The 14,514-nt window shown below is 36.2% G+C and overlaps 1 protein-coding gene across 5 annotated transcripts in view; it reads right to left on the bottom strand.

Moving 5' to 3' along the window:
- Positions 1 to 101: 101 nt before the first annotated feature.
- Positions 102 to 14,514, bottom strand: part of LOC106063484 (uncharacterized) — a 43,929-nt gene continuing 29,516 nt past the window's right edge. For all 5 annotated transcript variants that reach the window (XM_056012559.1, XM_056012560.1, XM_056012561.1 and 2 more), the window contains 10 exons: positions 13,724 to 13,835; positions 12,715 to 12,820; positions 12,079 to 12,185; positions 11,689 to 11,809; positions 9,702 to 9,768; positions 9,342 to 9,463; positions 8,839 to 8,926; positions 7,840 to 7,969; positions 4,756 to 4,857; positions 102 to 3,762 (listed from right to left, as the gene is read on the bottom strand). In XM_056012559.1, the coding sequence (XP_055868534.1) occupies positions 1,664 to 3,762; positions 4,756 to 4,857; positions 7,840 to 7,969; positions 8,839 to 8,926; positions 9,342 to 9,463; positions 9,702 to 9,768; positions 11,689 to 11,809; positions 12,079 to 12,185; positions 12,715 to 12,820; positions 13,724 to 13,835 (3,054 nt within the window). In that variant the 3' untranslated portion in view covers positions 102 to 1,663. The remainder of the gene's footprint in view (positions 3,763 to 4,755; positions 4,858 to 7,839; positions 7,970 to 8,838; positions 8,927 to 9,341; positions 9,464 to 9,701; positions 9,769 to 11,688; positions 11,810 to 12,078; positions 12,186 to 12,714; positions 12,821 to 13,723; positions 13,836 to 14,514) is intronic.

Genomic DNA, 14,514 nt, shown 5'->3' with positions numbered 1-14,514 from the left:
CCTTTTAAAGGCTGGGGATCTAGGGGAGCAATGTTGGCTCCCACAGTGAGGTATGGGAGGGTTTTAAAAATGTAATGAAAAAGAAAAGAAACAAAGTCAAATTATAACAAGGTTTTCAGATTTTATTTTTCATTGATATTAATTTAACATTATGTTTAGAATCCAAATATACACGAGGACATTTCACTAACGCGAGTCCGTTATTTAAAAATTTTTTTTTATAGGAGCACACTAATTTACAATCTGTATATAGGATGTATAGTCATTTTTAGCGGCCCCCCGAAAGGCGACGCTATTAGTTTTGTGTGGAATGTCTGTCCGTCCATCCTTCCCATTTAGATCTCGTAAACTAGAAAAGGTAGTGAAAATTCGACACCATAATATTTTAGACCAGTTCTGATGCAACGGCTACTTTTTTTATTTTCTGAAAGCGAAAAATCTAATTTTTTAAATTTATTATGCAAGAAGTTTTTTTTTTTCATAAAAACACACCATTTTTACAACTACCGGTATTCACTATTAATAGTAATAGAGACCAGATATGTTTTCAATGGTTGAAATTAACATATACTATTTTAAACATATTTAGAATTTTTTTTTTTTTTACAATTGTTTTGATAAGTTATGTCATACTAACTACTACATTTACAAAAAGATGGTTTTTTTAAGAGAAACAACTTATTTACTATGCATATGAGTGGAATAAGTAGTTTTTCATATTATTGCGTGAACTGCAGTGCTGCAATCTCACCATGGAACACTAAACCAAAGGAATTTTTTTTTTTTTTTTTTTTGAGGCTTTGAATAAGAAATGATCCTTTACAAAATAATTAGATCAATTAGCTATTCAGACATCAGTTAGGCCAGGTTCACACCTAACCACATTCACTTTCACCTATCACTTGGACTGTTGGGGAAAACACAGGATCTGTCCACCTTCTTTCTCCATTCTTCTCCGTCCTTTGCCTTTGATAGAATTGTATTCTGCTTTCTGAAATATTGAAACCTGCCTTCTTACCTGCCTGGGTGGACAAATTCGGGGGCCGACTTTGAGTTTGTGTTTCCACACAAACTGTCTTTGTAACCTTGTTAAAAATATTTTTATTTATGCATTTCTTTATTTTATTGTTCACTGTAATGGTAACGTGGCCGAGTGATCTATGGCATTGGTAGTTTTCCTCTATCTTCTTACTTGGTGTGTGCTCATGTCTTAATAACAATAATTGCAATGTCTTCAATTCCGAAGACTTAAGATGAATGCAGTGTTTTACATGACAACTCAGTTGGTTCATAGCATACTGCGAAGCTTATCTACGTTTTACCATATGTTCTTCACTCAATAACATTTGTAGCTTACTACTACTATATAGTACATGCCTAAACATTTGTAGACACATTTTTGAAACTAAACCAGACTGAACAGACAGAACGACAGACAAAGGAAGTGAAGTAGAAGAGTGTGATACATTTGTTTAGAGTTTGTATTAATTATGTAGCCCATGCCTGCATACAAAAATGTGCAACGGTTTTTAAATTAAGGTGATAGCAGCACAAGAAAAACATTTAAGGCTGGCTACACTTTTTGAATAGTGATAAGCTTGTTCAGTCTTTCTCTCTCTATATATAGGAATGTGGGCTAAGACACATACGATACCTTTGAAATCTAAAAACGAAATAGTCCTTCGTTTCCTGAACTACTCCCTGAGAAATATTGTTTGTTATTTTGATTTGCGTTGGCTGCTGGCACCATACTGGAAGGTGCAGCGTTATCCTGGTACTGGTTATTGAAATGAAATATATTGCCAGGCCATAAACTGCTGGGCCCGATATTGTCATCAAATTTTGTGGTTGGAAATGGAACATTTTTATAACTGTGTGATTCACGTGTTTGATGGTCTGAAAAATCGAAGAATGGCAAAGTAGAAACACCATTGAATGTGAAGTTTGACCCAAGCGCTCTCAGAAATCTAGCATCCCGCAGGTTCGGGTTAATGGGCTGCAAGCTTGGTGAATCTTGAGGTGATAAAGAGTATGTAAAATGAGTATTTGCGAACGCCATCTTGCTGTTGGCATTGATTTGGTAGTGCCCATCAGATGCTGCATATGGCGTTTGTGATGCCGCAGTATATTCTGTGGGTAACTGCTGTATTGATAAAGTAGAATGAAATACAGCAGCTAAGGAGTCAGAGGCATTCCCAGACATGGCAGCAAGTATGTCTGCGTTTGGATCTGTCAGAGATAGCTGGCTGTTGAACAAGTGGTACACTGGGAGATGGGGTTGTTGAGATTGGGATTGAGTGTACCAAGGTTGCTGGTTTTGCATGTGGCCATTACTGTCAGTGTAAGTATGTGCACTGCTGTCGAAGCTTCCTTGGCTTGCCATGCCAGTTGAAATCTGGTCAATGGAAGTGCCTGGTTGGCTGAGGGTGTCGACGGTTGGCCCGCTGTTCAATGTTGATGGTTGTTTGTTTAAGCGCTGAATAATTGAGTCCCAGACAGATTGTCGGGTTGCTCTGCGCTGGCCGTCGACTGGGTCAGTTAAAGAGAATGTAGGCTCGAAACTTTGTTGTGGGATGCTGCTGAAGTAGACTGAAGCAGTCTGCTGTTCTGTAGTTGGGTTTCTGTTGGCGTCCACGTTTATTGGCTCTACCGGACTTCCAAGTGGGGACATTGGTTCCCCTGGTATTTGATCTGGGGGAACTACTCCAGATTTCATAAACGACGGGCCTATGGCTTGCAGGCTGCGACTGCTGTCAGGCGCGTTAGAAGGTTGGGTCATCCCATTGCTGTTGACATCATGTGGGCCACCGATATTTGCTCCAGTGAAATCAGCAAATGGATTAGAAGAGTCTATTCTTTGAGCACCCCTATTTTGCATTGAAGCCTGTGTCCGAAGGCTATTGATATTAAAATTTGATCTTTGTAGTTGCGCCTGATTTATTCTGTTTTGCCTGTCGTTAAAGATCATTAGTCTCTGGCTACTTGGACCTGACTGTTGTTGCGGCCTATACCTTGGCTGCTGCTGATGCAGCAACTGCTGCTGAAGAAAATGCTGCCCCGTTTGCATGTTTGATTGTGACAACCAGTTGGACGCTGACATGGCGTCACTCAGATTTGGCTTGTCGGGTGATTTGGTAGTGGCCCCATATTGCAGGTAGGCGTTGAGCTGTTCGGAGGGAGATTGCCTCGTTCTACTTAGTATTAAAGATCGCAGCATGTGAGACCTCTCAGAGCTAGGCGATGTTTGCTTCTGTAGCAGTGCTGCCCTTAGATAGTTATCCACGTGTCTGGCATTAGCTTGCTGAGAAATCTGAAGCTCTTCATTCTTGGTCTGGCTTTGAATGTTTGGACTCTGTACGAACTGGTGGCCCTGCAAGTAACTTTGATGACCGGACAAAGATGGCTGCTGGTGCTGCATGTCGTTTTGCATCGCCACGGAAACCATGGCATCTCCACTCATGCTTATTTGTAGATCACTCACAGTGTTGGCATCATTATTTCGGAGTGTAGCTCCAACAGCTGTGCCTTGTGAATCTAGTGAGTGTCCCCAGTTTAATCCGGTTGGCTTGCCCTGTGGTTGGCCTGCTCCTAGCGAGTGTTGTCTGTTTGGAGGCTGATGCTGACCTAATTTCATCAAAAGTATTCCGCAAGATTTGGCACAGAGAGGCCTAACTGTATCCTTGATGTTTCCACTGCACTCTCCACGACTGGCAAAAAAGTCACATGTACTATCATGAAGACTGTTGCGATAAGCACCTGGTCCTATTAAAAAAATATACATAGTAATAAGAAAAAATTGAAACACATAACAACAACAACAACAAACAACAACACAACATATGGATAAAGTTTTCTATCTTTGCCTACACAATATCATCAGTAGTTCACAATGAAACCCACGTGACCATGTCTTATGGTCCAAAACAAATATTATGGTAAGTCATTTTGCCAAAAACTATTTATAAAAGAAAGAATAATTTTACATCATAACAAATTTTCGTCAAACCATAACGGAGAGAACTGATCTGTAGGCCTAAATCAAAGTAGGCAAACCAGGAAGTAGCTAGGCTAGTGAAAGCTTTCTTTAATGGCAGTAAGCCTACATTTCTAAGAAGGAGGTTTCGGCAACGCCGTTTTTTTTTTAAACCACCGTTTTGGCGCCGTAGTCTTTTTGACTGCCGTCTTGGCGACGTGGTCTTTTTTACGTGGTCTTTTTGACTGCCGTTTCGGCAACGTGGTGGTCTTGGTGCTTAATAGTCTTGACGCATTATAAATATTCATCTTTTTTAATAAAAAAAAGATACATAACTATTGTTTTGCGTCTTTGTGTTAAAATATTTTTGTTTTGGGGAAGAGCAAGATTTTGGCTTTAAGCTTGTTGTGTAATTATTATTATATTACTTAACCTCATACTATAGTATGGCATTTAATATTGTCCATTAAACCAGGTGGCTTATCATATATGCATGTATATGTACAAAATATGTCGTCAAAAACGACCACGGTGCTTAAACGTCGCAATATTTGAGTACTACTGATTCTTGAGCCAGTGGTAACACGAGTTTTATCATGTAGGTTTGTGGTGTATTCTTGAGGTTTGAATACAAGGCATTCATTATTTTATTATTATAACTACACACACAAAAAAAGTAATATTCACAGCTAGTTTGGGACAAAGATCATGGCTACCTGATACACTAAGATTGTTTCTAATATTTTCCCACTAATTTTGTACACTTTCTAAAATGTTATTACCAGACACAACTGGCTTGTCCGAAATGGCAGTTGCGCATCTGCAGATACACGAGTTGTCCATGTAGCAGTGGTCAGAGCAAAAGAGATATTGGTTGCATCCAGCTGTGGAAATAAACAGATTGGCCAGTAAGAAACACGGTTTCAAATACTTTAAATGCCAACCTGCTATAATGAATGAATTCAAAAAATCAACTTGATTTTATGAATGCATAAAAAGAAAGTTGCCACACAATGTGATAGTAGCCATTATGATTTTACTCAAACTTGAAACAAGGTATTTCTGCAAAGCTCTCTATCTTAACAAGAATATTTGCTACTAGCGAAAACAAATTATTTTATGAAAATATGTATACTAGAGCATCTCTGCAACAAAATTAGTGAGCACAATGAAGACTATAATGGTGATCTGATGGAATGTCTTTACAACAATGCAACATTTACATAACAGAAAAGAGAAGGTACATTACAGAAAAAGAGAAGGTACATAACAGAAAAAGAGAAGGTACATAACAGAAAAGAGAAGGTACATAACAGAAAAGAGAAGGCACATAACAGAAAAGAGAAAGTACATTACAGAAAAAGAGAAGGTACATAACAGAAAAGAGAAGGTACATTACAGAAAAAGAGAAGGTACATAACAGAAAAGAGAAGGTACATTACAGAAAAAGAGAAGGTACATAACAGAAAAAGAGAAGGCACATAACAGAAAAGAGAAAGTACATTACAGAAAAAGAGAAGGTACATAACAGAAAAAGAGAAGGCACATAACAGAAAAGAGAAGGTACATTACAGAAAAAGAGAAGGTACATAACAGAAAAAGAGAAGGCACATAACAGAAAAGAGAAGGTACATTACAGAAAAAGAGAAGGTACATTACAGAAAAGAGAAGGTACATTACAGAAAAGAGAAGGTACATTACAGAAAAGAGAAGGTACATTACAGAAAAAGAGAAGGTACATAACAGAAAAAGAGAAGGCACATAACAGAAAAGAGAAGGTACATTACAGAAAAAGAGAAGGTACATTACAGAAAAGAGAAGGTACATTACAGAAAAGAGAAGGTACATTACAGAAAAGAGAAGGTACATTACAGAAAAAGAGAAGGTACATTACAGAAAAGAGAAGGTACATTACAGAAAAAGAGAAGGCACATAACAGAAAAAGAGAAGGCACATAACAGAAAAGAGAAGGTACATTACAGAAAAGAGAAGGTACATTACAGAAAAAGAGAAGGTACATAACAGAAAAAGAGAAGGTACATAACAGAAAAAGAGAAGGCACATAACAGAAAAGAGAAGGTACATTACAGAAAAAGAGAAGGTACATAACAGAAAAGAGAAGGTACATAACAGAAAAGAGAAGGTACATAAGAGAAAAGAGAAGGTACATAACAGAAAAGAGAAGGTACATAACAGAAAAGAGAAGGTACATAAGAGAAAAGAGAAGGTACATAACAGAAAAGAGAAGGTACATAACAGAAAAGAGAAGGTACATAACAGAAAAGAGAAGGTACATAACAGAAAAGAGAAGGTACATAACAGAAAAGAGAAGGTACATTACAGAAAAAGAGAAGGTACATAACAGAAAAGAGAAGGTACATAACAGAAAAAGAGAAGGTACATAACAGAAAAGAGAAGGTACATAACAGAAAAGAGAAGGTACATAACAGAAAAGAGAAGGTACATAACAGAAAAAGAGAAAGTACATAACAGAAAAAGAGAAGGCACATAACAGAAAAGAGAAGGTACATAACAGAAAAAGAGAAGGTACATAACAGAAAAAGAGAAGGCACATAACAGAAAAGAGAAGGTACATAACAGAAAAGAGAAGGTACATAACAGAAAAGAGAAAGTACATAACAGAAAAGAGAAGGTACATAACAGAAAAGAGAAGGTACATAACAGAAAAGAGAAGCTACATAACAGAAAAGAGAAGGCACATAACAGAAAAAGAGAAGGTACATAACAGAAAAAGAGAAAGTACATAACAGAAAAGAGAAGGTACATAACAGAAAAGAGAAGGTACATAACAGAAAAAGAGAAGGTACATAACAGAAAAGAGAATGTACATAACAGAAAAAGAGAAAGTACATAACAGAAAAGAGAAGGCACATAACAGAAAAAGAGAAGGTACATAACAGAAAAAGAGAAAGTACATAACAGAAAAGAGAAGGTACATAACAGAAAAGAGAAGGTACATAACAGAAAAAGAGAAGGTACATAACAGAAAAGAGAAGGTACATAACAGAAAAAGAGAAAGTACATAACAGAAAAGAGAAGGTACATAACAGAAAAGAGAAGGTACATAACAGAAAAAGAGAAGGTACATAACAGAAAAGAGAAGGTACATAACAGAAAAAGAGAAAGTACATAACAGAAAAGAGAAGGCACATAACAGAAAAAGAGAAGGTACATAACAGAAAAAGAGAAAGTACATAACAGAAAAGAGAAGGTACATAACAGAAAAGAGAAGGTACATAACAGAAAAAGAGAAGGTACATAACAGAAAAGAGAAGGTACATAACAGAAAAGAGAAGGTACATAACAGAAAAGAGAAGGTACATAACAGAAAAAGAGAAGGTACATAACAGAAAAGAGAAGGTACATAACAGAAAAAGAGAAGGTACATAACAGAAAAGAGAAGGTACATAACAGAAAAGAGAAGGTACATAACAGAAAAAGAGAAGGCACATAACAGAAAAAGAGAAGGCACATAACAGAAAAGAGAAGGTACATAACAGAAAAAGAGAAGGCAGACAACAGAAAAGAGAAGTCTGACAACAGAAAAGAGAAGTCTGACAACAGAATAGAGAAGTCTGACAACAGTAAAGTGAAGGTAGATAACAGAAAAGAGAATGCAGACAACAGAAAGCGATGACTAAACAGACAGAGAAGAAAAGGCACAGTCACAAGATTAATAACAAATAAACTTCACGTCTTTCTCACAAAGACATGAGGATTTTAGTGAGTGGTTAGACTAACAATAGTACACTTTAAAACCATCAGGGAGAAGATGCATATGTTGTTCTGAAGTAAGTTCTATGTGTTAGTGCGTACTAAAACTAAACAAGCATAATTCAAAGTACCTGAACACTGATAAAGTCTGTTGACTGTCTCTATATCACTGAAAGATGGCCTCTCCGCTCTGCCAATGACGTCCTGATAACGTCCGTCTGTTGTCTGCAGAGTGGTCAGTTCTGGGGACTTGGCGAAATACTTGGGGAATCAAAAGAGAAAATAAATGAAGTAAAACACAGAAGTATGTCAACACACTATGACTATACAAACATTAGTTAAAGATGGAGAACTACAAACAAGTTACATGCAGTTTTGATTTAAAAAAAAAAAAAAAAGTCTGTTGAAGGTTGTAAATTGCATCCACAGATTAAATAATACACCTACGTGAGTGCCAACATAGGTTTAGTTGTACAAAGATGATTGGGGAGCCACAAACCAACAACGAGAAAATCAACAAGAAAAACAAAAAAAAAAAACTTTTTATAACCAAAACTTAATTGTAATTGTAGTTTGGATCAGTCATGATTAAAGTTGCAATAGATGTACACTTACTATAATAAATCGGTGTGCGGTTGATCCCTTTTCTAAACGCATAAAAAAAAACTTGTTCACTCGGGGCTTAGCTCAAGCCTCCTCAAGGAGAGTAATTCAACTCATACCCCCACATCTGTCAAGTACAATTTCTTTCCCTTGTTCGATATCAAGCAAAATAATTTATTATAAATAGTGTTTTTTTATATTGATTCTTGTTTTGTCAGGTACAAGAAATAATAGTTCAAAATTTCAACTTGATCCTAGAATGGGTGTTGGAGAAATAACGTGTACAAACTTTTTACCGAACAGACAGACAGACAGAGTGAGTAATCTTTGGAAAAAGAAAGATTATTGACAGGATTTAAAAAAAAATGATGATAATAATAACAGTAATAATATAAATGCCATTAGCCAGTACTCCTCATCTGACACTGCCACGATTGAGTTTCAGTAAGAATTAAAACATTCTAGTCTGCTTAAAAAGTCTTCTCTCTCTTTGCCATATGGTTAATGTTATTGTTCTCAATACTCACATTTCTTCCATAATGCATTACGGATGTATAATCATATTTGACTGTTTTGTCTGTAATCGATCCAGATAGAAGCTTCGAGAACTGATACCTGGGTGATAACATTCAAACAGAATTTGTCAATTGCTATAACTACATTTATGCATGGTTTCTTTTGTAACAAAAAAATAAAGGTGCCGGTATTCAGTGATTAGGTGTCGGTAATTATACGGGTAATCAGTAGTTGATTGCCTAACTTTAAAGTACTAAAAATTACACACAAAAAAAAACAACCCTGCATTTATGTATTCCCATGTGATCATTATAACAAACACATTGATAAGTTACTTAACGAGAATTGAGACTTGCTAAACCTAATTACACGTTACAGTTCATAAATGACACAATAACTATCATAACTTGAGATACCCTTGTGATACAATAATTAGTAAATTTAGATTTTAGATTAAAGGGAGGCTATTTCTGAATGTATGCACGGAGTGGTAGTCAAGAAACAGTAAAGTTACCTCTCTTGAGACATGTTCCGCACATTTTCCAATATTACTTTGACATATTTATCACGATCGTGTCTCTGGTGTTCATGAATCAATCCAATCACGTGACCTAGTTCATGAATCAGTATTCGTTTCTGAGAAAAAAAAATCATGCATGTGATAAAGAGCAATATTAAGAGTATAATAGAAGCACAAAGAGATATTTAAAACGTTATATATTGATTCCATGTGATTCTTTATAGTGGCAGAAAAAAGAACTTGTTGCTTGGATTAGAATTAAAGTCTTCAACAAAAAAAAAAAAACAAAAAACACAAAGGTAGGCACTGGCCGAGTAAATGAATATTCATAAGCAATTGGCATTTATAACTTACAGATCGACAACTCTTGGCTAACGTGACGACTTGTTCCCTACCGATCCTTCCAATGTTCGTAGAGCACCTGGGATACAATGAAAGGTTAAGGTTAATATATGATAGACTGGACTTCTTTGTTCTCATTTTTTTTTTATATTGGAGGGTTTAGACCAGTTATCGTATATCTAAGATGAACCGCTCAGTGGTTTCCAGATCAGCCAGTTCAGACAAGTTATCCTATATCTAAGATAAACCGCGCAGTGGTTTCCAGATCAAGCAGTTCTCTATATAGTTTTTCTTCTATAGGAGGGTTTTGGGGCTAGTGTTTTGTTTTGGGCCTCTAGATAGATCTGCAGCTCTGAAGGACATGTTCGACATTCTCTGGTGACGCTCCACAAGGGCAAGTTTCACTAGTCCCGAATTTTAGCTTCTGGAACATATGTTGTCTCATTCTGTTGTGTCCGGTTCTGAGGCGAAAAAATATGGGTTGGTCATGTCATGATACCTTGTAATAGGCATCTTTTCTCGCGGTGAGAGCTGGTCCATTTCTTGTTTATTCTACTCTCTATTTTCTCCATTTCTTCTAGATAGAGAGGAATTTTCATTCTCCCATCTATGGCTTTTTCATTGTGTGCTGGAATCCATTGAAGAACAGTTTCCTTGCTGTTGTTGTTGAGCTGACCTGAGTTGCTCTATATGGGAAGCCTCAGAGTTTTTCTAGTTCTAATCTTTCTCTATTGGGCCATTTGATGACTATGCCAGCTCCCCCTTTTGTGTTGGACTTCTGAGAGGATCCATCTCACCCATTGGTTGTTGGGGGTATTGGGTTTTTTCGAAAAGAGATAATTGGTTATTTCTTCTTATCAAATAGATTAAAGACGTTACTTCAAAAAAAAAAAAAAAAAGATAATTACGTCCTACACATTTCATGTGTAAATCTAGCCATGCATGTTAATCAATGACTCTAACTTGGGTCTTAAATTCTTTTAAGTCGTTGGTTTTCTGAAAACAAATTTTTGTTGTTGTTACTTTTTAAACGCTGTCTCTTAAAGTGTAATATATCATATGATGCACTGTGGTAGTTTGTTGATTCAATAGTTATAAATTGTAATTGTTATTTATTTTTAAGATTCAAAGATACCTGAATAAAATGAGTTGTTTTAAGTCGGTTTTGAGTACCACAGTTGTGGATTTGGATTTAGAGGTTATAAGGATTCCATTTTGGCGAATTGGGACACGCTTTTTTTTCTCTTCTTTCATTCAAAGAGACCATGACAGCGATTTCCTCCATAGCTCTAATGGTTGCTGTTTTTATTGCTCTTGTCATTATCCTCAGGCCTATATTTTGTAGGTAGTCTATATTCTGTAAATTGGTTTTGGCGGCTGAGCTGAAGCTGTGACACCGTATTCTAGAGTGGGTCTGATATAACTGGTGTATGTCTTTTCTTAGAATGTTGCGATTGTCACCCCATTTCACTACCAGCTAATTTTGTTCAAAAGCGATAATCTTGGGATGACTTTACAATTATTTTTTTGTAAATGTTTTTTTCCTAGTTAAAAGACTGGACTAAGCACTGTAAGTATATTGTGGTCACTCATATCATTACTATCGACTCTATCAACTTATATCCGAGATATAATAAAGCATTGACGAAAAGTAAAAGATCTATTGACTCTTTGTAGTAAGTGTACAAGAAATAATGTTTGAAATAATGTTCATTAATTTGTTTTGGGTCATCCTTAGTACAAGTACTTCTGATCAGCTTGTTATAAGATACGGCAATACCATATTAAAAGAAGTCATGTTGATTACGACATGTACGGTAACGCCATTATATAAGACGCAGTGTGATTATAACAAATACGGTAATACCATTTTAATTATCTAGAGATGTTTTTTCTTAGAAAATATGGGGAGAGGGAGCATATTGTTAATAATTTTATATAACGTTGTGATGTAACGTTAGTACATAATGTTATATATCTATAACATTGTTATAATCACCTTCTTCCATCTCTGAAAACAACAACATCGACATCCTGTGAGGTCGCCTGGCGGAAACGTATGCAAGTCGACTTTTCCCACTCTAGCATGGCACCAAGTATGGCGTCTCTGTCTTGGGGGGCTGCAAGACGGGCAATGGAAATATTAGTCCCCAAAATGTTCTTGACATTGTTTTATATATATATCTATATCTGTATCTATATCTATATCTGTATCTATATCTATATCTATATCTATATCTGTATCTGTATCTGTATCTATATCTGTATCTATATCTATATCTATATCTATATCTATATCTATATCTATATCTATATCTATATCTATATCTATATCTATATCTATATCTATATCTATATCATTTCTAGTGTCGCTAAAACATTTTCTTACGGAACGTTGAGTTGAAGACGTAAGGGATGACGCCATTTTTCCAGAGTGAGAATCCATTGGCCGAGGCTTGGCGCTTCCTTTTGTTAGCGTAGTGAGAGGAACCACCACTGGAGAGAAATAGAACATATATTAGTATAAAACAGTTGGAGGAGATAGATAGATGGATAGATAGATAGATAGATAGAATAGTTAAGATAAGATAAGATAGGTAGATAGATAAGATATATATATATATATATATATATATATATATATATATATATATATATATATATATATATATAGATAGATAGATAGATAGATAGATAGATAGATAGATAGATAGATAGATAGATAAGATAAGATAGATAGATAGACAGATATAGATAGATAGATAGATAGATAGATAGATAAGATACATAAGATAGATACATAAGATAGATAGATAGATGAGAGAGAGAGAGCGAGAGAGAGAGATAGAGAGAGGGGGGAGAATAACGATTCATTATTACGACCAAAGACGAATATATTGTATTTGTGTTTATTTCTGAATGTTGAGACAACTCTGAATCAGATCAGGATGTCCACGTACACAATGACCCCTGTGGTTTCAGTCGATGGTACCCTCCATGAAAAAACTAGTAGTGTCCAACTGACCTAAATGATTCAAACATGGCCGCTTGTGACGGAGTGATACACATGTCCAGTTCTGACAGCTCGCTACCTTGTGTGCACTCTGATGACCCACTGTGACCCTGGTCATCTGAAACATAAATTTAACCAAAAGTCAAAAAGAAAGAATGAATGGCAGAGCATTGCACGAGCTTTCATTAATTTTTTTTTTGTACATGGCAGGTTTCAAGAATTCTACTTTAACTAGATCTAGGTCCTATTAGAAGCCCCATGATAGTCGCTTTGTTTACTTAAGGACTTAAAAGACAAAGGCCTAAGCATATCTCTCGTTTGGATAAAAAAAATTCCAACACTAATCCTTCTATTCCCAAGAACCATCATTCCACAACGTCATTGAGACAAGAGTTAACTCCCATAAAACATTCAAACGTTAAAATTAGTATATTTTTTGTTTATGCATCATTGCCTAGCCGCGGCCTAGCCTATTAAAAAACAAAGACAATTATAACCACAATATTTCCTCACCTAGCTCTGATTATTATCTATATATGTAAGTCTTATGTTTCTTGAAATTGAAAATCATCTAGCCATTTTGGCTAGCGAGTTTCTTTCTGGCCTCTCTAAGGCATTGTCCCTAAACTTTATTGAATGGTCAACAAAGACATTTAACTTTTAGCAGTTATATTTCTACTGATAAATGACGTCTTACCAACAAAAAGTATTACATGACGTCTTAGCAACAAATAATATTACATGACGTCTTAGCAACAAATAATATTACATGACGTCTTAGCAACAAATAATATTACATGACGTCTTAGCAACAAATAATATTACATGACGTCTTAGCAACAAATAATGTTACATGACGTCTTAGCAACAAATACTATTACATGACGTCTTATCAACAAATAATATTGCATGACGTCTTAGCAACAAATAATGTTACATGACGTCTTAGCAACAAATAATGTTACATGACGTCTTAGCAACAAATAATGTTTCATGAAGTTTGACCAACAAATAACATTACCTGAGTTTCCCGTTGTAATTTGCGTGAACAAGCTATCAATAGAAACTGGAATCCCATGGGGTCCTTCGTACTGCCGGAGGCCATGTTCAGCCAATGGTTTCTGTGACTTGCTCTAAAATAACAAGTCAATGATTTTGTAAAAATAAATACAAAAGGAATCAAAGTTGGACATTATTTTATTTACCAGGTCGTTTCTAACTAATCTCGTTTTTTTTTTAAATTTTCTCTTGATTTAAGTAGCGCATCTTTTATGGTTTAAAGCTCAGCTCAGTGCGTTATGGTCCAATATCTTTTGTGGATCAGTTGAGGGAGGGGGGATCTGGGGGAGGATTTCTGTACTCCCAATAGGCACTCAACAAACACAATCTTGCTAGAGTCGGGATTCGAACTCGATCCCCCTATTAGGTGGTCAAGCCGTAGCCAAGCGGGTACGGTCACTCAGCCACACAGGTAAGACTTGTTGCTCTTGTTGAATGCGGTGAAGCTTGTGCTTTCGTCTGAGCTCAACAGGTAACAACATCCAAACGTCTGGTGCATGGAGTAAAAGAAAAAAGTTCGCAAGCCGTAAGTCTGAAGACCTTTTAAGGAAAAGCGCGGCACAAGATCTAGTAGCACTGAGTGCACCGGTCGCGCATTGAGACACGAAGGTATGAAGGCATTTCTTTGTTGCAGATGGACTGATGACAAAATAGTGACCAATTGTAAATGCTTATGGCATTCACAGGGAGACAATGGAGTGTAATGCAGTCTGTCTAGCAGTAGCAGAAGCACGTCTTGATTTGCACAGAACT

This window comes from Biomphalaria glabrata, chromosome 15, assembly GCF_947242115.1.
Source record: "Biomphalaria glabrata chromosome 15, xgBioGlab47.1, whole genome shotgun sequence".
Classification (NCBI taxonomy): domain Eukaryota; kingdom Metazoa; phylum Mollusca; class Gastropoda; family Planorbidae; genus Biomphalaria; species Biomphalaria glabrata.
This window is presented reverse-complemented; position numbering and strand designations above follow the sequence as displayed.